Source organism: Euwallacea similis, chromosome 2 (genome assembly GCF_039881205.1).
Source record: "Euwallacea similis isolate ESF13 chromosome 2, ESF131.1, whole genome shotgun sequence".
Taxonomy (NCBI): Eukaryota; Metazoa; Arthropoda; class Insecta; order Coleoptera; family Curculionidae; genus Euwallacea; species Euwallacea similis.
The window spans coordinates 8,551,088-8,576,790 of record NC_089610.1 but is presented as its reverse complement, the minus strand read 5'-3'; the positions used below and the strand labels follow the sequence as shown (position 1 = coordinate 8,576,790).

General features: G+C 37.2%; 1 protein-coding gene across 2 annotated transcripts in view; it reads right to left on the bottom strand.

Annotated features, from left to right (window-relative positions):
• The window catches only part of sns (sticks and stones), a 55,908-nt gene that overhangs the window by 11,434 nt on the left and 18,771 nt on the right, over window positions 1-25,703 (bottom strand). For both annotated transcript variants that reach the window (XM_066401834.1, XM_066401843.1), the window contains exons 2-3: window positions 23,549-23,710; window positions 21,495-21,674 (exon numbers count right to left, since the gene is read on the bottom strand). In XM_066401834.1, the coding sequence (XP_066257931.1) occupies window positions 21,495-21,674; window positions 23,549-23,710 (342 nt within the window). The remainder of the gene's footprint in view (window positions 1-21,494; window positions 21,675-23,548; window positions 23,711-25,703) is intronic.

Sequence of the window (25,703 nt, the reverse complement as noted above, 5' to 3'; positions counted from 1 at the left end):
TCATCGGTTTGAGAGCTATATTGAATTAATCCGATTAATTGATTTATTTCAATATTTACATGCTAATGTTGGATTTGGTTTAGTGTGTCTGTCCATGAGCCTATGCTCTTCGAAACGCCGCTCCGAGGCTGACGGGAACTATTCATTATGGGGATTAATTAAAATGCGATGTTGGATGGTTGTGATAGGCAGCGAACTTCAGGGAAAGTCGGTTAGAAACTTGGATAATTTAGGGCAGCCCAGATTAGTAAGTAAAGTTTCGAAAATTTGTTTATAAAACTTGTCACAAACTGCGTGATTTTTCTGCTAAGGGTCAGAACCTAAAAGACCAGTGCAGGTTAGTAAGGAAAACAATTTTTGTGAATTCAGGTTAGCCAGAATTAGCCGAAAAAATCTGGTAATTCATATTAAATTGATAATAAAGCATAAAATTAGTACCGAAGCCTCATTAAAGCTTTTATTGGTAATCGATGGCACTACAAGTTTACCTAGATCTCTACTTGTAGTTTAGATATACCTTTAAGGGGACAATTAAGAAACATTCAATTTTCCGTTCAATTTCTGATATTCGTTTTTTTCAATAGGTTCCATGAATATGAAATTCACGACAGTTTTCCGTTGCTGTCAATAGGTAGCTTCTGTCGTTTTATTATACTAACAGTTAAAAAACGTGTATCATAATTTCTGCAGTTATGAACGCCCGTATTTGGCTTCGCCATCTCTAGGCATATTTTTGTGATTATCCGGTTCCTAATAGATATCCCGACTTCATTTTCAATCCTCTCGCTTAAAATTTAATCATATTCGGCTTCAATTCAGCTCTCCTTTCAAATGTCCTGATAATTAAAAAAAAATGGGTCGAATTCTGGAAAGTGGACGGTCTTTGTATAGAAACTTTCATCAGTTAGAGGTTTCTCTTATTAAGGAGCAGTTAAGAACTGCTAAAAAGAAAAACGTGGCGAATCCTAAGGCGTTTTCCATTTTCTCCGGCAGGAAGTCGGGCTTTTTCTGGCTGCTCTTGCAAGGAATAGCCTTAATTTTGTTTCGTAATTTTCCTCCTTAAATTAAATTTGGCGAATTGCTATGGGGGACGTGCCTGGCTTCTGTACTCGACATTCCGTATTGTGCAGATCGCCTTCAAAGGTTGCTGCTGCTTTAAAACCAGCCGCGGGACTTTAATAGATTCCTGTATTGCTTCCGTTTAAAGCTGAAAGGTGTTTTGCGAAATTTGCTTAAAAGTTGGTATTTGATTTTTCTTCTTTGTCATGTCTACCATTTTACTTAAAGCCGTTAGACGGTTACTAAAAGGGCTTCAAACGAAGTTCAGAAATTCGGTTCAGGAAGCTACATGTTTTATCCACATACAAACAAATATATATATGTATATACATATATTCTCAAATACTGCAAATGTGCTTGCATGTTGGATCCAGTGCTTTGAAGGGCGTACTTCTGGCCTCACTTGCAAATGAACAAAGGCTTTTATTCCTCGAATGTTGAAAATGCAATTTTTGCCTTCGGCCTGCTTTTGTGCCCGATATACGGGTGTACTTCTAATTTTAAAATGTAAAATTAATAGTGGTTTTTGTAATCAATGTCGTGTTTGGGGCCTCGCAATATTTGAGCGATAAAAGAGGGATATTGCAGGCATTAACGCAACACAAATTGGGACACATTTTTCTATTATCGTTTTGAATGTCATCATAGATGATCCTTGATTTTTTTCCGATAGAAATATATGCGTCCTAACGCTTTAAAACGTGACTGGAATACCCAGCGGCTCATCTGTCCGCAGAAAAGAGTTTTCCGAGATTTAGGGCTACTTTTCGCTGTTTTTCTTTTTTCCCAGAGCTCGTATGCGAGTTATGTAAATTGAGGCTGAAAACGCAGAAATGTTACGTCAAAATATACACATTTAAATGCGGAACGCTCAGAACACAGAGGAAATTTTATTCCGAATAAATATTTGGTTTTCTCGGCCTTGTTAGCTGCTGCTCTTTTGTTTTTTTTTTATCGTTTGTTGCTCAGTGGAATTTGACTCAACTTTCTTTCAGTTTTTTTTTAATTACAGGGGTTTTATTTACCCGACATGACCTTAAGGTTTCTGACCTTTCGCGGTAGATTACAAACGAGCTTTAACTTATTGAACCCTACGCATTTTCACTGCAAAAGACCGGCTTGAGGATATTTTTTTTCGGTCACCCGCCTTTATATTCGCATTTATTATATCTCCAAGTGTTAACTACCAGGATTCTATACTTATTCCCACCTCGAGCTGACCCTAAGACGTTGAGCTTTAAGGGCGAGCTTTCTAACCCAAATCAAGCAAAACGCAGAATAAAGGATTTTCAACTTTCGGCGTAAACTGGCGACATTTTTGTCAGATTTTTAAGGACAAATTGTCGGAATTGCTCCTATGCACCCAAATTGCCTGAACTAACTTAATGGATTTGCTAACTTAAACCGAGCCTTCCCACTGCTCCAAATTTTGTCTTGCCTTAATCTTGAAACTGTAAAATTCATTCTTCTGGGTAATCAACTTTAATCTTCAGGGTTATTCGAGTTGAATCAGGTCATGTAAAAGTAGTCTATCGCTAGTGTAAATTTTATCGAGACTTTTGGCGTTTTTTATCTGCATGAAAATTACGACATTGCCTCTACGCCAAATTTCGCTTTTTCTAAATTATATAAAATTTACTCTTCTGGGTTACAGTCATTAACCCCTGCAAATGAGAACATAGTCTATGCTAGTTGTTTACCTATTTTCAGATAAAGCAAAGTTAAGATTGGCGCGGATTGCAATGTTGTCAGACCTCCCGTTTAGTTTCCCAAGTTATTTGCTTTCATGTAAACCGAGTAAACGTAGTTAATCTTCAGTTTAAATTACAGTAAAGCCTAGAGCGACTGCTTTTTTATTAATTGACGGGAATCAACTTTGCCAGTTCTGTAAAGAGCCAAATTTACTCTTCTAAACAATTTATATGATCTCGGGTTAGTTTTCCGGACTATTGAAATTTACTTAAATGTTATAAACACGGTGAAACACGGATGTAAATAGCAACAATATCTTTGCCCGTGTTATTTTTTATTTTCACATACGGCAAAGATCGACCAGATTTGCGATGTTATCAAAATTCCAGTTATTGTGGTTTAGTTTTCCGTGTTATTCGCATTTATTCAAACCGTTCAAACATAGTTAATCACCTTTGTGAATTTCAGCAAAGCTGGTGGCGACTGCTTTTTTTTATCATAACGGGAATTTCAATGTTGCCAATTCGCCAAATTTTATTTTTCCTAAAAATTTTCCACTGTTTTTGATTTTGATGTAGAGCAAAGTTGCTCGAATTACAGTAGTGTCAAAATCCTGATTATTTTTGTTTGGTTTTTGGGTTTATTCGTGTTCATTCAACCCACAGATATAAATTTCACCAAAGCCCGCGTCGAGTGTATTCTCATCATGATGGGAATTGCAACGTTCCCAACTCGCCAAGTTTTACTTAAGAAGAAATTTTCACATTGAAGTTTATCCTTCTGCGTAATTTAGATAATTCCGGGTAGTTCTTCCGGCCTATTGAGATTTACTCGAATGACGTAAACGCAGTGAATTTGACTAACCAGAAGTGAATGAAACATTTTCAGGACTAATTCTTGTTTTTAGTTAGACGAAACATAAATTAGCAGTAAATTAAACTTTGAAATTTCTAATAAGCTTTCCTGCTGCTTAAAACTCACAGTGAGACATTCCTCTGACGAAAATAATACTGAAGTATTCCGAGAAGTTCTAATCCCCCTCAATGCTCAAACTCTATTCATGAAATTCTAATGAACTCAAAACGTAATAGCAGCAATTTCGAAAGTCTACGGTTATATAAGCAAAATGAACCAAAGATGTAAAAGCAGAGAGATATTTAGCATCAAACTTTGCTCGAGCTCTTAGACGACATTATAATGGAGTTCCAACGTTTCAAGTTGCGTTTCAAACAGCTCGGTATTAGTTGCACAAATTGCCTTTAATTTTATCGAAACTTTGTTGTGTCTTTGTACAAATTTATTGTATTTCAGGACAATATTGCATGGTCGAATTGCAAATGCAGAAAGTTGCACTAAAGCCAAAAGATAAGAATCACTAATTCAGCGCGATTTTCCATGGAAGCACAGATCTGGTCCTTTAGTGAATAAGCCCTTTAAAAATACTATAAATCCATCAGATTCAATAAAAAAAAGACATACGTCGCCTGTAAATTGTCGACTCTGTATATTTTTGTTGGCACTTTTCGGAACGAGATTTCTCTTCCAGATACATATCAAACTCCCTAGTCTTGCTCTTTCCAGCGTTTCAATGTCCGCCATCTGAGATTGCAATCTAATAAAATAGTGCCGCGGAATAATATCAGGGAAAAATGTTGACTTTGACGCCTTAAATTCAGATTTCAGTCCCATTGTCTCCGAAAACGGAGCTTAAATCGGCAAATTTTCCTCATCCACACCCAAACATTTTCAGGCGCTAATCATAAATTCATCCCTCGGAACCGCGAGCGGAAAAATTCAACCCCAGATGAGGGTGAATATTAAAGAAAATCATTCCGTATTCCTTTCAAATGTAAAATGAAACGGACTAATATTGAAGTTTATTTAAATCTGAAAATGGCGACCGCATCTTTGTCGGAGAGACCATAAAATGTGCATCGGAGTCTCGATGTTTGGCACTTACGAAACCAATATTATTCGTCGGGGCGCCTTCTCACTTCGTATGTTTGCCATCTTAAGAGCGTTTTCTTTAAAGGGATGATGTCGGGGGTGCGAAACCCTAGATGGAAATTCCAGGCCAGATTGTTTGACCTTTTTAGGGTGGGTTTAAAGCTGCCGCAATAGCAAGAATTCTCAGTCATTCATTCATTCACTTTAAACCGTTGTATCAGCATCGTCAGCGTATTTAATGAAGAGCCTTTAAAAACTATGAAGAAATTTTATGATCGCTTTGGTTCTGTTTCATGCTTGAATCCTGTAAATTGCTGCAGTACAAAACAGATTTTAATGCACTTTTCTTTCCCATGTGAACTCGTATCTTTACAAGCGCGAGTTCGTCAAGAATCTTAAAAACCAGTCAGGTTACAGATGAGTTAACTTTTTTGAGAATTCTTCCATTGATCAATTCAAGTTATTCAAGACTACTGAACATTTTTCAACCGGGTTAGCCCAGGGTAGTTAAGATATTTTAATCTTTTCACTCAGACCAAGTCAAGTTAGTGAAAAATACTAAACTTATTCGGTCAAGAATCTCGAAAATTAGAAATTAAAATGTTTCAGTACAGATTAGATTTTTTACAGGTCTTTCGAGTTTTTCTTGAGTTTTCACTGATATGAATCGATCTGACAGAGAATTCTATAGTCTTGACTAAGCCTAAAATACATATACGACCTGAATCTAGAATTGAAAGTATTCTTGTCTCACCTCAGCTCGACAACTTAACACTAAAAATGTCGTTCATAGTTCTTGATTAGCTTAAGTAGCCAGAAAATTTTCGTAATTCGAAAATTTTCGAAGATCGTCGAGAACGATCCGCAAATTTTTCAAAATTCATAACTACTCTTATAGTAAGTTGTCGAAGATTACTGAAAAATCTCGGTTAACCTGATATGGCTCAACTGAATGGTGTTTTAAGATTCTTGACTAACCTGACTCAAACTGACTATCATTAACTAGCCTGAATTGACATGTCGGGAAAATCCAAACATGTTGCCAAGTGCTAACCTGGAGGTACCTAACATAATATTTGACTTTTGAGCTAACTTTACTATATTTTTGATTGGCCACACCAATACTTGAACTACCCTGAATTGATCTGCATAAGAAATTCCAAAAATTCTTAACTAATCTGAGCTCGAGAAGACGAGCACACGTCGGGAAGAGGATGAATATAATATGAATGATTCAACAAAAAGTCGTACTATTCTAAGAGGTGAAATTTCTACTTTACATTTCGACAAGGAAGCTTAAACCTGTCGTCATCAATTATTGAGAAGAGATGCACAAATCGAGTGTTCTCTAATAAAGAATTCACCTAGTGTTTCCGAGACTAAACCGAATTAAGAATTCGCGCAATTCGGCCTTGCCGATGAATTAAAATTTTACCCTCAACCCCTTCGAAGTTACGGACTGTCGAATTTTTCCCTTACGGGAAGTTTCATTTAGCTTGGGTGCGTCTTATAAATTATAGATGTAACTCCGTTTCTGGAATTATAAAACTTTGAGAAGATCTCCCTACTATGACACTGATTTATTATTCAGCTAAAATCTCCGATAATTTTCCTACCTTGCTCCAGCGATAAACTCTTAGATTTAGGTGTATTGAAAGTGTGTGACTTAGCCATTCAAGCGATAATCTTATTGTCGGTGTTTCCAGCTAAAATCGCGGGGTCAGGAGGTCGAAGAACTTAACACCAACTTTTCGATTGTAGCGAGAATAAAACTTCCTGAACGACACATCCACCCAAGAATACAGCACTCTCGGCAGGAAAGTTTCCCGCGGAGCTCTTCTCAAATGATAATGCTAAATATTCTGCTTCTTGCAAATTATATTCAAAAAGTTTTAAAATTCATGAAAGCTGAAAACGCCAAATAAAATGTCACGCGAATCCTGAAGGGACGACGTAAATGAGAAAATGTCTTCGGGATATCAAAGTTTGGATTTTATTTAAAAGTCTAAAGTGTTTATTCTGCTGAAGATTCTAATGTGGGGCGTTTAGGGAGCGGGTGGAGGGTGCGTGTAGCCTGAAAGTCTCTGAATTAGCATTTCACCCTCGCGTTGCCCTACATGTGTGTTCCATTAGGTTGGACATTTTAATAGCATATTATTATTATATTATGATAATTATTAACCTTCGTATGCGACCTCATTTATAATAATAATATATCCCAAAACAATTAGTAAGCGCTGGAAAAATATCCATCAGCCTCCAATAGCCCACTCAACTGGACCATGAAATTAACTATAATATTAATTCCCTTATTTGCTTTATCAACGGGTTCATTTTAATCAGATTAAATTAATTGAAATCTTTGATGGGTTTTCTATTGGCCACAGCGTGTTTTGGTAATAATTCCGTTAATTAACTAATTTGGTAGTGCATGAAACGAAGTTACTCTGCGCCCGATTATATACCAATGACCGTATTCACTGAATTCGGTTTTAATTGAAGGGAGTTTATGGGGCTGAATATGTGATACGTGTAGATGAAATATCAGACTTGGGTCCGGTTTTGGTAACTTGGTAACTATTGATAACTTTGCCAGAATTTCCAGAGAATTTCCACAGAAACGGAGAAATCAGAGCGGAGCATTGGTCAATTCCTCCATTTTAATGAATATTACCTTCCTGCAAAAGTTACCAGGAGTTTGAAAAATTGGGCCTCGGAGCTAATAAATCAACGCCCCCCCCCTGGAAATTTCCTATAGGGAGGTTAAATGTAACGCCCGATTGCATGACGGCAGAGGAAATATTGCCAAATTTAATATTTTTTCTTTTGCGTCTGTCTTTTTTGGACGAAAACCCGAAAAACTATTATAGAATATACATAAATAAGGCAAATCCAGCAAAATTCTCAGCTCACTTCATTGTATGTCCATCTAAAGACTGAAGTTATAAGTTAAACTTCAATTAAATAGATAATTACGGTAATCATGAGCAATAAAGGCCACACTGGAAAATGTACTGCAGTCTGTAGCTAGCGCTCAGTTAGCTACCGCTGAGTCCAGCACTAAGCTTACTGCTTTTATGGGGGCATTGCAGGAGGAAATGGCCCAACTGAAGTAAAACTACACTTTAAGTATTTTAGCAAATCGACTGGGATTTTTACATGCTATTTTCCTCCCAAAGTCAGTTTCACCTGCTGGTCCTAGCACCACAGCAATTATTTTAATTTCCATGCATTTCTGTCCTAACTCTGATAGTGATGAATGGTGAATTAAATTTAAATTTAGTTGGAGAAGGGCAGAGAAAAATACCGATGAAGCAGGTGCGATCGCGCACCTGCAGTGATTTTACAGCCACTTTGCCCAAAAATGCATGAGTAATCCATTTATTCCAGTATTTTATTTGACCTATGTCCATTCCAAATTTATATCTCATTTCCTGCTTAATTTCCCCAATTATCTGCTTTGTTTTGTGGCTATTTATGTTCAATTTCATTCCCTATCTATTCCAATCATGGATGCAGCTCGTGAAGAACAATCATCGCCTGTACGAAGTTCTGTAGTGACTACAAGCGATGCGGGAGGGATGGCGGAGGGAAATCCATCTGCAGCTTAGAGGTGCAAATTTCACATTCCTCTCCAGATACTTGGGCTTGATTACCTCGAAAGAGAGAGTCGAAGGTCGCCAGAAGAAAATCGGAATCTGTCACGGAACTTGAAAGCACTTTTCAATGGAAAGAAGTGGCTTCGTCTGGGATTAGTAATCTAATATGGAAAATTCGTTAATCGACTTCTTCATCTGAGAGCTGCACGATGTGCGATTTCCATAATGTGACATATCTTTGAAATGAATGGAGTTCAAGACATCAAGACATGAAAAAGCGTTTAATGCCATAAAAGATGTAGTTGTCAGCCCCCTTGCGTGGGCTCACGTTGATCCATGGTGGGAGCTCCTAATGGCTGTTCATGTGCATGTTAGAGATGCATTACGGAGCATATCTTATTGTTTTTGCTTAGGGAATTCGACGTCTAATTGTGTGCAATTAAACAACGGAACATCCTATGGAGTTCGGCATTTCCATCCAGTCTCATTTTTGCCTGGACTTAGCGACCTAGAATCTGTGTGAGAAATCTAACTCCAATTGCATTAAAACGAGACAAAGCAAAGCGAAATTTCCACGTGAAATTCCCCATTACAAAAGTTTGTCTAATTCGGAATGCGGAAAAGTTAATTAGATCCGATTTTTTCCTCGACACTACTAACAGGAATTTCTCTGGTACATACGAAAATTTACGGCAGAACTAGCGAACTCTATTAATCAAATTATGCAAGCACATCAAAAGCAACTACTGTTTACAACTTCCGACATCATTAAAGCCATTGTGAACTTTTGAAACTAAAGCATTCGGTTGAGCCACGTATTACCACATATTTCCTGGCTGTTTTATGCTTTTGCAAAGTCTAACTGTGTTGGACAGTTAAGAATGACGTGTGTTATTGTTCAAATTCAAATATGTTTTATGTGTAAATTTATGTAGGAAAACACTTTAATGGCACTTGGATCCATCACTAACAGGGAGCTAAAGAACAACTCAATTCTCGCATTTAAGCAGAAACTTCTTCCAGTGCTTTCGTATAAAGATCGAGGCTCCGTATCTATTAATGTAACTTAATAAGAAAGTTTCCCAAAAGGCCTGGTTCCCAGTAGGGCAAAATTCTAAAAGAATCTTACCAAGTTTTCGGAAATACGAAACAAAAAGTCCGAAAAGGAGGGAATGCGATAGAAAGTTCAAATATAACCATTGACTTTTATAGAACACGAACGAATTCCTTGCCAAATGGAATTTGATTTTAACTTAGAAACTTGGATGTTTTACAAATAATGCTGCATATGCGGTCTTCGTGCTTTTTTCGCAAAAAAAACTGATGTCAGACTAAGTGAAAACACAGGAAAATAATTATTCCTCGGCTGTTTCAAGTGGTTTTCAGGGACGTGAACGGAAAACCGGAAAGTTTCAGGGAAACCATACTAATTAAGCAAAACGCTTTTGTGGAATTGCTTCTATTTGTCCCCAAAATGCCTACATATAGATTTAATTAAGGTACGTTCACGCAAAAATCAATTACGGGAGACAAACATTCATTAATGTGTCCCTTTTTATGTCTCAACTGAAGGTTTAATTGCAAGTGGAGCGAGCTTCCTTTAGGGTTTCTTAAGAAATTTTTTCCTCCATGCAAAGCTTATCCTGAAATGGAAATAACCAGATGATATTGTCCTCCTATAACAAGTTGTCGTCTTGGATTCGCAAATGGACTATTAATCTTTCAAAGTTCGAAATTAAATATCCAAGTAAATATTTGCGGATGTCTAAATTTTGATATTAATAATTCCCTCTGTTGACAAGGAGTTTCCTCGCCGAGACGGGACTTCATAATTTAGCAAATTTAATTTCGTCTTACGAAAGGTTTAATAGACTGATTAAAGCAATAAGTTTCGCTGACGAAGGAAACATTTTCTTATCGTCGCGATTGGAATGACAGAAAACAGTTTTTAATTCTTTCTTTGAGTCTTCGAGACGAGCATATCAAATATCTCGGCTGTCGTCTTTATTATGGGTAATCAATTATCAGGCCTGCGGCACCCGGAGATTCAAGAAACGGGAGGGAACAATTAAACAAAGGATTGAGACGCGAGAATAAGGGCAAAAACCCCCGTAGTGGAAGTCGGTAGGATCTCTCGCGAGAGTTGTCTAAGTTGTGGACAACGTGATTAAACGATATACAGGGTGTTCCTGAATATCATGTATATACGGAAGGGAGTCATTCTTTGCCTTATTTCATGACTAAAAGTTTACATAAACATATTTCCGCAGACGATTCGTTACCTATCTACAGGGTGTTCAAATTTCAGGTCTTTTCCATTTTTTCTTTATACAATTATAGCTCTTACAGTTTTTGAGATATTTAGCTAAAATTTGAAAATAGTTTATGCTGTAGGACTTACATCATTGGGTACGTCAAATGGTTTTGATAATCTACAAGGTGATATTTTTTCAGGGGTCATGCCCCCTTTTCTCCTCCTGAACTTTTTCGCGGTGCGCCACTAGTAGATTCTAAAATACAAAATTACTTTTTTATTTTGCATAAAAACTTTTTAGTCTCTTGTAGTTTCTTCGTATCTGCGTCGGTTATCGAGAAAAAAATAGAAACCGATTTTTTGTAAGTCGCCAGATGAAATTAAAATTTATTATAGATAATCCCCTATTTTTGAGAATTTTGAAAGTTTATTTGGAACCACTTGTTAAAAGTTAAAGCTGTGGATATAAAAATTGAAAAATTTCTGAAATTTGAGCACCCTGTAGATAGGTAACGAAGCGTTTGCGGACTTATGTTTATATGAACTTTTAATCATGAAATAAGGCAAAGAATGACTCCCTTTCGTATATACAAGATATTTAGGAACATCCCGTATAGAGCAAAATGAAATTTAGATACCTACTTTAGACTACATAAAATGGCATTTAAAACGACATGAGAAGAACAGAAAAATCTATTTCCCTCAAAATCAGCAATTAAAAATATAAAAATTTAGCTGAAACTGTACGAAGTGACGAATTACCTGCTTTTTTGTTACTTATAAAACTGTAATTGTTGAACTTTGATGGAAACTTGTTCTGAGAAATTTCACTTGTCGAAAAGGTAAGAAGTGGTCCTATAGTTGTACACAGAATCGTCAGTCTACTAAAGTCGTTTTCAAGCCTATAGACGTGAAATAAGAAGTAAATTGCTCTAATAGTCGAAATCAGGAAAAGGGAAAGAAAGAGAAAGAAAAATTATTGTGCTCCCATTGAGAAGAAAATGAGAGTTCCAATCGAGAAAGAGGAACGATTTAGTTGAGTTAAAGTATGAGGAAAAAACTGCTCCAAATTATTCTCCAAGAGTAAAAAACCTGCAAATTTTTTAATCAAATCCATTTGAGTTATCTTGATTAATCTGAAGGAGAGTCTTGGCTAATATCGTCAAAATAATACATTTAAACATATTTAAAGGGCACTCAATTAACCGAAAACTGGATGACAGCAATTCAGGATTTTTGAATAGCATCAACATTTTTGCAAAATTCGTCACTAACCCGAACTGAACTGATTGACAAATTCTAAGGATTTTCGACTAATCTAAATTAATTGGCTAACCAAATTTGGCAAAAACGTTGGTTAAAACTGGATGGAGGTTGCTACATTTTTGAGGAATTTTGCCTGGAACTAGACGGGGCAATTTCGAGGTTTTTGAATTATATGTTGATGAACTTAATTTTGAAATAAAACAACGAATGACAAATTACAGATGTCTTTATCCATAGTATTACTGAACAAAGAGTGGCTGTCCGAGTGCAATTACTTTCTCTAATGTTTTCCTCAAAGGGAATGACTAAATCATAGTCCTCGGGTCGCTTAGTCGCACGAAAATGTGGTTTGCCTCTCTAATTTGTACAAGATCACGCAACCTATTGTGAATTGCCTTTTTCGTTATTTGTTCTTAGACGAAAATCCTAATGCTCTTTCCGTGATGTTTAAAGCCGTAATGACGCCACTTCAACAACTTTTCGAAAACCTAATTAGTCTGAAATAAATGCAGAAATTAGTCAAAATTATTTTGGAAATAACTCATGGTAAGCCTACGAGATACATATTGTTAGGGGAAACTAATAGTATTTGTCATGATATGCGAGGGTAATATCATCTTAGAACCTAATGCATACGAACAAGGCATATTTTGGCATTTAGTACGCCGTTTGGGAGCTTTAAATTAATATAAGGCAAACTAAGGCCCCAATTATGAAATGCCGTTTCTTAGGAGTGAGGTAAGTCTCTGTGACGGGTTGGCTTAATTTTTCAGTCAAAAAAAATAAATATTTTCTTTGTCCACGAGCGAAATGTAACTAAAGGGAACGAAAAAGGGTTTTCTCTCGGCAATTATTAACATCGAAGAAGTATTTTGGCCGCATCTTCAGCAATGGGAATAAGGGAATACTTGTTTAGGAAATTTATACGTTTGGGCGGTTATAAATTATTTTTGCACGCTCGGTAAATTCCACCCTTAATTTATCTCTTGCTGCTATATGAGCTGTTTGCAAGTTTATTTGTAGCCATATGGGAATGCAAACTTCGATCCTTCATTTAAACTCTTATGATTACTTACGTCGGGGGTGAAGAAATTAAATAGCACGTTGCACAGCACATCGCCCAGCAAATCGAATTAGGAAGTGTTGCAAGCAACAAACTGCATTTCGTCCATTACTTCTGCTCTTCCAACTCCCAAAACTCAATTTCGGAGTTTCGGACACAGCAAGTTTCACGTTACAACGCCGTAATGGTAAAGGTTCACTCGAGGCCATTAATTGGCAAGATATAGGAAGGTAGTCATTATTATATTACCTACTACGTTCTCGGAATATTGGCGCAATGCACTGTTTTCAAAATTTATTTCCATTAAGAGGGAGAAAAGTTCCTTAGGAAATTGTAAGTACAAAATCGAAATTCCCATTTTCTTGCCCTCAAAAAAACTGGCAAAGAACCTCCCACTGAATTTGGATATTCGGAAAATTGGGAATTAATCTGCAAACATGCAGGCGAAACGATCTTGAACACTCTCCAGATGCTTGAAATTTTGTTATAAAAATATCTGAATAATGCATCCTTTATCCACAAGGATTCTTTTGAACAACAGTGACACTGTTGTTAATTTTGAACCCTACCGCTCAACCCCTGAAGTGTGCTACTTCAGATGTTATTGACATAAAGCAAACGTTTGGTCTGAAGACCAGAGTTTCATGGCTCTATTAATACCGTGTTTGATATCGTTAAGGACCGAGGGCCGATTTCAATATCCACCACTTACAACCTCTTGAGTTCAGGGAGAACATAAGGCCGATTAGGGCGGTTTAGGGCGTATGGTAATGTATGGAAACACTGAGAGTTTGCGTAGGGGATGAAATTGAAAGTATAATACAAAGAAACGTGTGTGCGTTGAATTGAAAAAATCAATTATTGTTTGATTGTGTATTGTGCAGGTAGTGCGAAAATTAGTGGGGAAATAACGCAATTTGCGCACGCATATGTGTGCGCAAAGAGAAAAATTGATTTGGTGATATGAAGTCGTTTTTTCCTGAATATCTTCCTTTGAAACCGGTTCAGTTTAGTTGAGATTTCTGAATACATTTCGATCGAGTCATTTGGGATTGAATGTTGAAAATAATCAAAAATACTGATTTTGTCTCGTTTAGGCCCGTTTAGGTTAGTGATTTTAGTTTTTTCGGTCAGGTCAGCTTGAGCTCGCCAAATTTACCGAATAAGTTTTGTGTCGGCTAATTTAAATGAGACAAATTTCTTGAATATATTATGGCCAAACCAGTTCAGCATAGTGTGGAATTTTAAAAATTATTTATTCAGATCAGTTTAGTTACTCTAGAAGTTTATCAGTTTACCTGCTAAGAGGTTCGAAAATGATTCATTCACATCAGATAGGATGAGTCTAGAATTGCTGCTGTTTCGATTAATTAGTTCAGGTCAATCAAGTCTAATAAACGTTATTTAGTCCGGCCTGTTTAGATCACACAAAAATTTTGAGCATTATTAATTCTGGTTAGTTTCGGTTGCCGTAACTTGAACCAGCCGCCCTTTGGAGGATGCCAACGCGACAGCCCCCTTCCGACTTGTCCGGCGGGAGGGCTCGCCTGACGCGCCCACCACCTGCCTCCTACAAATCGAGGACACTCCACCAAGAATCTCCCTTTCGGGAATTCAAAATTCCTAACACTTGGAGCTTCCTGAAGAATTTTTCCAGTTTGCCTATTTTTCCAGAAAAGATGTCTTCGTACCTGTGGTAGAGAACATTTTTCAAATATATCACAGATTTTCTTCTCCTATTTTCCTTTTCCCACGCACATGAGTGCAAATAAGAAAAGGGGCTGTTGTCATTTACGGACCTAATACTCGTATATGTAGCATCTGGGATGAAATTAAGAAACTGATGCAGAATAATAAACTGAAACGGTTTATTTGACGAGCAGAGAGATCTTGTGTCGAGCTATCAAAATCCTGTTCGAAATGGCGCTGATTTCCGGTCGTAATTTCAGGAGTGAGACGAAGGAAAAAATAATAATAAGCAATAAAAGAAAGGAGAAATAACGATATTTCGCGACAAGACGGTGGTCCTCACGTTGCTGCTTGATCCTTTTCTGAAAAGAAAACTTTATTAAATTTTACTTTTACGAGCGCATTTTGTTCTGGTTTGTGTTATATCCCCAGTTTCCACGGCTAATGAAAGTGTTACCGGTTCCATTTATATCCCCTGCTCATTTTTGCGCAGAACTGTCGTAATTTTTAAGGATAATTTGTTTCGAGGGCGAAACGAATTATACCGAATATTTTATGTTTCGCAGGAAAAAAGTTGTTTCGTCCTCTCGTTCCTAGAAATTATTACGCAGTTCCTCCTAATTGCCTAGGACGGAAGAAGCAGAAAGGAACGGGCGAAATATGGAGCTTATTTAATTTTTGAGATGATTACGAGTCGGAGAAGAGTCGGAGGAAATGGAAAATACCGTTTAACGTAGTGGTTTTGTTATTTAAAAGTCGTGAAATGGGGACGTCCATTTCAATTTGCACTTTTATACACCCCCGTGACGCACATCATTCATCATTAACAACACTACAGAGGAACATTATAACATTTCTCAGGACCATAAGGAGGAACAACTGATAAAGTTGCTTTTCCTTTTATTTTCTCGTCAGTGCTGAAACTCGATTTTATAGTTTTCAGTTACAGAAACTTTCCAGTGTCATCGTCGTGATATTAAATGTTCTCTGGGGTTACTATTTGCGAACCGTTCGCTTGGAATAATTACACCTTAAGTTTTCCGCAGAAAAAGCAGACAATTTAGGCATGAGCCGAAGAAAAATCTAAAAACTACTGTGAACTTCCCATCGCAAAGACAATTGGCAATCTTTTTTTCTTTTCAGGTGGACCAGCCACGTAATCTTTTCCCCTAATTATGGCGGAGGAAATTAAAAGGCGATTACAAAGGGGAAAAAATCTAGTCAGCAGTTTTCTTTCACTGGCGAACAATAACACCACAATAGGCAGGAATTGGTTGGTTTTGCCAAGCAGAAATCCTTTAAGACTACGGTTTTGTGTTGCCCAAGTTTTTAATTTGTCTCAGTCTTTTTTCGGTTCAATTGAAACGAAGACGAATCGCCATTACACACCCCACTCACCGCTAGTTTTGAGAAACAAAAATCCCTCTTCTAATCACGAGTTTTGGCCCCTCTAAGCTGCTTCAAATGGAACAAAGAGCGGAGCAAAAATCCTCGAAATAAGGTCAGCGTCATTTTTCAGGTCCTTCATTTATCTGAGTGGCAGCATCCCGGACTGGTCGTAATGCCATCAGGGAGGACGTCGTGTCCTTCTATTGCCCTGATCGCCTTTAAATTCAGCGGGTTTCTCGTCGAAAATAGAAAATGACTAGAGAGGAAACCGCCACCGTTTTGAGTCACATTCGGACCGTTGTTATGGCTAATAAAGTGGACGCCGTGACATTGCAGTTGGCCCGGAACGTGACTGAGGATAATACTTAGAGGGAGATTAGGGTTAACCTTTGAAATACAACCTTTGAAACAAATGGATCACCGGATTTTGACCATACAATTTGGAATTTAAGAAAAAGAGACATAATAGAAAAGCTCAAAAGTTAGATCAAAGAAAGTGGAGAAACTCCACTGAAGTTCCTACCTAATTTCTACCAGGTGGTGTATTGACACTTTCCTGCTGATGACTTCTCAGTGGAGCTAAGCGATATCGCTACCAAAAGCTGATTATTCAACTATCGAGTCGAGCATTTACGTTATTACGATAGTTACTATTCGGCTTTCATCTAAGAGCGAGCATCATTATTGTTGTCATTCTTTGATGAAGGGTTGAACTCGTGTTTTCTCTTACTCAGATTTAAATTTGTTTGTGCAATTGTGTTTCCTAAATCGTTTTACTTTGAGGTATTTTTGAAATCACCTATCAATTTTTCAGAAAGTTTTTGGCAGCCAACACGATAATTGATTATAGTTATCTCAGAAATTATAAAGAACAGAAGTTCGAAATAAACATTTTATTAAGTCCTAGAAAAACGATTTAAAAATATTCTCGTTATTGCAGCATTGTCCAAAACTCTATTCGAGATCAGCGTCAGTACACATGAGGAATTTTGGAGGAGCACCTCTTCATTCAAATCAATTGTTGGATATAATTTTATCAGTCTAGTAATTTTTTCTTATACTAAGTTCATCTCTAAAATTTTTAATTTTTAGAAAAATTACCCGCAACAATTGAGATTTTCACTTTTTAATAAGCTATAAAACAGAAATCCTTCACGTTAGAACAAAATGGCTTGCACTCTTGTTTTAGGTTTCAGTGACTTATTAAGTGGTGGTATTTTTTAGTATTATTTTAGTGTATTTTTAAGTTTCTCATTTTTAGAATTTTTGAATAATTTATATATCTTGCTTGTACCCCTGATGTTTGTTTTTAAAGAGAAAAAGCACTTGTTACATGACTTCAGATGCGAGATGTTTGTGTAGGTATCAGTTTTCTCCACTTAAAGATGTTTAAACGTGAAAATAAACAAGTGTCAAGGAACTTTGCTTAGGGAACCAAGAACCATCGAGAGGTATGGAAAAGTATTTAAAAAGCAAACCTGAATTACCCTCTCTTTAACCCAATATATAGTTCAACTGTTTGGAAAATTCGTTCTGAAAAGTTCTGAAATTCTGAAAGTTCTGAAAATTGAAATTTGAATGAAAATTAATTGAGAAGAAGTAACGTTTGTGGAAAATGAAGCAATTGACATTCTAGAGCTCAAAAAAATTAAGTAAACTACACAGGGCGTTTGAAAAACCCTTGAAAAACTAACCTGAATTATTTTTTCGATAATGCAATAATTTGCTGTTCTCCGAGTATTCATAGAAGAGAGGGTTTAAAGAAATTTACAAAAAACCCTCTGTTGCAATTTCAAAATTGTTCAAGGAAAAAAACTGAAGACCAAAATTTATGTGATAAGTATACTTAGCTTATGCGATTAACCTAGATCGACATAAACGAAAAATATCCAAAATTGAAAAACAATATTTAAGATTCTTGGCCTGATATGAGACATTTTCAAAATTCCTAGATAATCTAAATTAAATAGAACTAAACAAAATTTTGGATAATGCTCGTGATCCCTGACTCAGAAAATCAAGTTTCCTAATTCAGAGAAATAGTTGAATTATTGTCACCGGTTTCTGCTGACAAAATGTGGGTTAATACTAGCAACACCCTGTGTTATATTCAATTATTACTGCGACAAAATGTAATTTTACTCGGAGCTCGATAATTTGAAACAATGTCATGGCTATAGGTGATGTGATTAATCGCCCAATACGCACATGTAAATATAATATATTAATGCAGCAGGGGCGATCAGCCCTAATTGTTCCAGTAATTTAAAACTCGACGCGAAGAAGTTTCCAGGCCAATGGGAAAAATATTTTTGATGCCGCGCTTTTGTTTTGGAAAGGGCGCTGCCGGCAAGGGCCATATTTCCCCGTCACTTTTTGATTTGTTTTCCCTTTCTGCCATAAATTCATACGGCACGATTTACCCTCGCAAGATATGATTAAAAACTCTTATCGGTAATCTTTCATTTTTTCCTCTCCTAAAGTTTTCGGCTCGGGGGGCTCTTTTGTAAATTATTATTTTTCTTTCCCACCAAACCAACTTTGAGACATAGATAAAAGTTAAAAGCAGTTTATCAGCGAATTATTTTTCTGACGTTTGCAACCCGGAATTATTAACTCTTCAAGGAACATAAATGAAATTTAGGTTTTTAAGGGTTGCGACATATTTTCCGGCGCTAATTCGATCAATTATGCTCGCGTTAAAGAGCGAACAGGTTTTATGTGGGCACGGCAGCGACCCATCCTAATTAAGGCAGCCGAGTGGACACAGGACACTAATGGCGATTTCAATTTGTGCCCTGACGAATGTCGGACCTGAAAGGACAAAGGGCGGAAAAATTAAGGGTCGTTTCTGGCCATGGTAATACGTAACCAAAAAGAAGTTAATTAAATCTCCTAGGTAATAAGAGGTTTCCGCACCACCTACATTAATAAGATTTACGTTCTACGGAGAAGATATTATTAGGAGGAATTTGATTGCTTGTCACGCTTATAATGTAACATGTGTAATCTTCCCACGAAATCGCAACACCGTTTCAGTATTGATTCGCCGATTAATTATTATTGTGCGATCACCTGGCAAGTTAGTTCTATAGAGCAGAGCTGCGACATTTTAGATTGACGAGTTTGGTGAATCATACAAAGTTGTGATTACGCATCCTCTTCTGCCCAATTACACTTTCTCAAAATTATATATAAAGTTTGTGTCGTTGGGGGCCCAACTGGAGCGACTTCAAATTTGAGAAAATAAGTATCAAAGCGAGCTGTGCCTGGGAAACTAAAAGACGAGCGCTAGAAGGCCGAAGACGCTTGAGGAGCTCAAATAGGTAGCTCCCTCCTAAGGAAATTTGCGACAAGAATCGAAATGTTCAGTGTGCTTTTTCCGGTTTAAGTCATATGAATCCTATATTGATCTCGCTGGAGGTCATGCAGTCTTAGAAAACCACTTTTCGATACTTCCATTTCAGATATTATGTCGCTCCGTGTCTCAGAAACCAAAAGAGATTCTGCAAAGCGATTGTGTGGGGTTATAGAGCGCCCTATTTTCTAAATTTCAGATTTTATAGTTTCAGATTCGTATCTAGAGAGAAGCCATTAATTGCGCAATAAATAGAAAAGAAATTTATAGCCTCAAAGTTGCATAAAATCACTGGAGAAACGTGTCTGTAAATGAAAAAGACAAGGATAAAAAAGTTATTTCTTCTTCTAAACCCCTTGAATCTCTTAATTGTTCAGTCATTATTGAAGGAATGTAGAGCCGTAAAATTACACAAAAGAAAATGAGAAAATATGTTCTTCTGTTGATCTAGCATTTTCCGATTGCTCTCTAAAAGGGTTTTAATTCCTCCAATTCATTCCTCAATAAAGTCTGCAATTTCACGCATTATAGTTGGAGCTCAGATTCTCAAAAGTCTATAAAAGTCAATGGAGAAAGTTTCTTAGAAAAACGGAAATACTCCTGCAAGAATGTTCAAAATAAAGTTGTTTCTCCCTCTGTAGCTCCCGCATCTTCAAATTCTCCTCCAGCAAGGAGCTATCAATTCCTCGATAAAACTTGTAAATTCAAGAATTATTGATGTAATCTAGGGCTTCAAATTGGGATAAAAGGAAGTGGACAAAGTTTGTTTTCCGATGGATAAGTTAATTTATTAAATATCCGAAACACTAAGTTATTTATTCTTCAGTCGATCTCGCATGTTCAGCTTACTCTGTAGAAAGGAGCCGTCAATTCCTGAATAAAGTCTGCAATTTCCAGAGTTATTAAAGGAATTTAGAGCCGTAGTATTGCTTAAAGTGGATGGAGCAACTACAGAAACAGAAATTAATCGTTAGGAATTTTAAATATCCAGTTCTCCGGTCCATTCTCGAAATGTCGACGCATTTTTGAAGATTCCTTAATACCTAATAAACTTCAATTGTCTCATTCGAATGCCGAGAATTTAGGTCTCGGACACAGAAATCTTTGATCGCAGACTTCGTCGTTTTAAAAAAATTCAATTGCCTGATGCGAAGATTTTTCTCATCTTCGACCTCGAATAAATTCCGACCTTTACAAGAACTCATGCTAAATAATTCACAAAAAATGTGTCCCCAATTCTGTTTGAAGGAAGCCATCAAGCCTCAAAAAGAAAAACTTTGAAGCAAAAGTTTCACAGGCGCTGTTTTAATGTTTAATCACTCGCTCGTCACTTAGTCGTGCCTCAAATCAAGAATGATTTTGCTATAAATTTTACATTAACCTGCGCTGTATAGAGTAAATGTCACGAGACGCCTTTTGCTTTATGGCACTTGTGAATAATTAACGCGGTCGAAAGTTCTCTTTGATTTCCTTCACCGTCTAAACTTTTCGAAGGAAAAACCAGGAAATTCGTTACGTGAAACTCAGAGTGTGAATTTCGAAAGAGAGGTGTTCCGTTATCGATTCGATATTTGAAAACACTAAATACCCACCTGCAAACGACACGATCTACCGGCAATTTCCAATTTTTTAGCTCCGATGCACAAAATATATCATTTGCGATTTGCGTTATCGATTCAACCTAAACGAACATAACATAATGGCGTATGAAAAATAGAATAAAGCGTGCCAGATTTGCATTGTTCCATTTTGAACGTAATTTTTTATAATGCAGCCCGACATAGGGCCGTTTTTAACGAGGCTTGTTCAAAATTTTACATCGTAATTTAAATTGATTGCAGTCGTCGAAACGAGTTTTTTGATAATAACGTATTTGAATTGCGCCATGAATGCATTAAACATGATTAGTATATTGCTGTTATGTACTCAACAAGGACATTACTTATAGTTGTGATAAATGCTTGCGGATAATGAATAGGACAGGAGTGTCGCTGTGTGGAATTTCTTTTCTTCAAGATCGGATGGTTACTCATGGAATAATTTTATTGATTAATTGGTTGTTATTCATGACATTTATCGAGAAAAATATAACGGACACATGGAACTGTTCTTGACAGGTATGTGCTGAGCGCAAGCTCTTGATCGTTCACGAAGTTTGAAAAAAAGTTTTTTACTTACAGATAACAGTGAGTCTAGAATATCCCCGGATGGCCTTGTGCATTTTCGAGGGCCCAACTTGGCACTGAAATTCCCCATCGTCCTCAAGGGAAACGTTGCTTATCCGCAAATTGTAGACGCCATTCCTGCGCTCCCCGATAACCGAATATCTGGGAAACCCCGTGATGACCGAGGAAAATCCTGCAAAAGAGTTCCAATCAGTTTCCGAATTTACCATGGACATTAATAAATTTGCGGGTCTTGCCTATTTCTAATAGGAGAAACACTTAAATAATTAAGGGCTATCGATGATCGCAGAGGTGGCTAACGGTCAGTCTCGAGGGTCAAGCGTAATGAGGCGAGAGCACCTATTCACTTTAGGTAATCCACTAAAAGCTGCTTTATTAGTGCTATAATGACTATTGCTCTGGATTGAAATCTGGCCAGCAGAAACTCGACTGTCCCACGTAAATCCAAGAGAGGAAAACCGTTCCATGCAACGTAAGAATAAAATTAGAAGAAATTACCCACCCTCGCCGTTTGACGGCACATTCAAACTGAACACACAATCGTTCCTTCCTGAAAACTTCAAGGAAAACTCCCTTTGTCCTCGGACTTCTTTTTCGCCCTTTTCGCAAGAGAATTTCTCAGCATAATGGACTGTGAGCGATTATAGGGGAAAACACCAAGACGGAGGAGAGATACATGTTTAAAAATATTATAGAGGGTATCGCTTCTAATACATTAAACAATCAATTAAGACTACTGTGACAAACTGCAAATGTTATTTTTGTCCTAATTTATCATTCCGGCGGAAAAATAGTTTAGCCTCGGGGCTCAGAACTATGTTCCCAACGGTTTAAAATATGAATTTCGCTAATATTTTACCCTGACATTGCTGACAATTTATCAAGACGTGGCGGCAAAGAAATTGGCAGCGATGATTATGCAAAATCTCCCTTGCGCGATGGGTTTTGCTGGTCTTTCATTATTATGCCCCTTTTTAAGGGAAGCAATTCGAGAAAATTGATTTTTGCGAGCTACATGTGAATGCGTACGAAGAAATCACTTAAATTTCTGGATGGAGTATAGCAAAAGTGATTTCCAGATGTTCCAGATGCGTGAAATTAAAGGCAGAAGCATAGAGTTACAGGACAAATAAACCAAAGAGGAAACCCAACAATTATTTTCAAAATATTAGAATTTTTCACAAGTCTGTTGGTATGCTCAGGTCGTTTGCAGATTATGAAAACAAAATTCGAATTTTCCCATAATTTTTTACTGCTCAGAGAAAGCTCAACGAGCTTCAAGTCAAAGCTTAACGAATGGCCAAAGCTCATCATTTTTTTTTCGACTTCTTCGAGTGCTGACCTGAGCAATGTTAAAGTTCTAAAATTTTACACTTCGTTCTTTAATTCTATGGACGACGTTAACTCCGAAATAACTGCAGAATACTGTTTTGGGGCCTGCAAAACGCGATTTCCGGAAGAGACCCCAACAACTCCCATACGAGGAGTAATCTGGTCTCAATCAAGAGGTAAAAATTTTAATAAGGTACCAGAATAAACCTGAAAACCGGAATTTCATGAAGAAAAAAAAAATCAAATAACCAGCCGTGCTAAAAATCGAACAAACAATATTCGATCATTTCCCTCATCACGACAAAGCTCAGAACACATAATATTTCTGAGTATAGCTTGAACTGAAGGAAAACGTACACTAATCCAATTCACGAAAAGGCCGTGTTAATTAAACCTGAGAACTCACTTCATCCAATGGAAAATTGGGACAGGGAATGAATAATTTGAAAGAAAAGACGGGAATATTGAGAACGTCGGCACCGAGGAACTGTTGAGTTTAGGAAAAACCCTTCGTCGAGAATGTCAGGCATAGAGAGAGCTCCTGAAGATGCTGAATAATAAATCACTATCCAGCAACACTCGAAACTGAATACGTTTCTATGCGCTTTCTGGTTCACATTCTTCTCCTGAATACTCTTGTGCCCATTTTGGCTCAGCTGCGTCGCGTGAATCAAAAAGAGCTCTAGAGGCGTGAGAACCTTGGCGCTTTCTCACCTAAAGCATATCCGTCCTTTGTCCACTGAACAGCACCTGCCAAATTGGACACTTCGCAGGCCAAAACGACCTCTTGTCCTTCAGGGATAGTCGCATTTGTGGGCTGCCTCCTGAAGAATTGTTGCGTTGATAGCGTGGATACGGTTTGGGCCAGGAGGTAAACTGAAAAGAAGAAAAATGAAAATTAGCGCGAGGATACTAATTATTTATTCAATTAGGTTAAGTTTCGAAAGTCGCCTAGTCACCTAGCTAATTAGCAACAGGAAGATAGGTCGGAGCTTCGGAGAGGCGAAGAGATATTGCACAATGCGTCTCTATGAACCCCGTTTTTCCCTACTTGTGCCAACGAGTTTTGGTCAGTTTTTATACTGTTTCATACTAAACATCTGCATTCTGCCGGGAAATAACCCACAAACCGTGACATGAACGGTGCTCCACTCCAAATACCAACATATGCCCTAAAAAACCCTGGATATATGACTGGAACATGTTTGCTAAAACCATTACTGCAGAAACACCAAACGTGGGCATATCACATTGTTCACACTTTAATCCGACTAATACCGAAAAATCCCTCATTCAGTTAAACAGAGAGCTTAATTGAAAGCTAAATTGTCACACTTTGTTCGAAAATACGTAAATAGGACTAGGATGTCTAAAACGAAATTTCTCCTCGTATAAAATATTATTTGTTCGTCACAGTCACATTGATATTCAGTGGCCGTAATGGAAAACAGTTTCAATTTCGCCAAGAGGAGATGTTGCTCTAAATGACAGCAAAAAAGGAATAATTTTTTACCCAAAAACCTATATATCATCCCTTTTTATTTGTGACCTTTAAAATTCACCACAGCAGTGTTTTCTTTAGTTTCGCAACCATACGAATTCCCATTCGAGTAAAGTCACTCACCGTGTTTATTACAGTGGTCTCGATTATCACGATTAATTCTCTTACGGTATATGTAGCTCTAATGAACAAAAAATACCATATAAAGGGCGTTCAATTAACCATTGCGACAGCCATTGCCGGCCAGATAGTTTGTTAATCACGTCTTTGTTCCTCGATAAAAAAAAATTGATTGGACATTCTACAATAGATTGCAAATTATTGGCATGAGTGTACCTAAAATGTGAATAATAGGCGCGTTCGTATCCCACGCAAAGATCTTTGGTTGTTTTAGCGGTAAATGGAAAATGTGGAATTTTGTGCAAATGTAACAGCAGTTTGGTTTGCGTGAGAGACACGAAAAAGCGCTAATTATCTCAAAAACTTATGGAGGAAGTTGTAAAAAAATTTATTGAGGAATTGTTCCTTTGGTTGATACGATCGTGAATCGAAATAATGCGCAGGGTATTTAACGGCACATGATCGAGCTTCTAGGACTCAAACAGAGTCGCATCGAAAGCTCAAATGGAAAAGCTTTGAAAGCGCGCTTCTATTCATCCTTACACTATTGCTTGAAAACTACTAGAGATGGGCACAAGGATTTTTACGGCATTTATACTTGTACGACTAACTGAGGTTTTAATAATATACATGGCGTTCCATGCGAAAAAGCGGAGTTTTAGCGTCTCACATGTACTAAAACAAATTTTTCAACATTTTGAAAATGTGGCTTCATGAAAACTTAAGTTGTTCGAGCACTCACAAAGACAGCCACAGGAAAGTATCTAAGGATCTTTTCCTGCCGATCGTTAGGTGTTTAATATTCAGCCATATACAGGGTGTTCGACATAAAAAATTTGCTTAAAAGGAATCGTGTCAAAAACTCCCATTAAAACGGTATGTGTGTAGGTAAATTGACCCTAGTCCGTAGGAAGGTAAAAAAGTCACATGATATACAGGTTGTTTTTTGTGAAAAAGTCGATTTTCGAGTTTAAAACAACAAAAATGTGGCCTCACGAAAACTTTAATTTCACGCAAACCGATAATGGCAACTGTGGCACATCTAGCCACAGTCAGCTTTCTCTGTAAAGGACACAAAATAATTTTGAAGCGCTTTCTTCTAACCTGAAATTTCTCATGCATGATTTGGGTTTAATTTCGGGTGTCTAACCATTGTTTCACGTGTGTGGGAAGTAAAAATCCCAGATCAAACATAATACATCTCCTCGATAGGAGTGTGCTCCCACACACATTACCCCAAAATTGTAT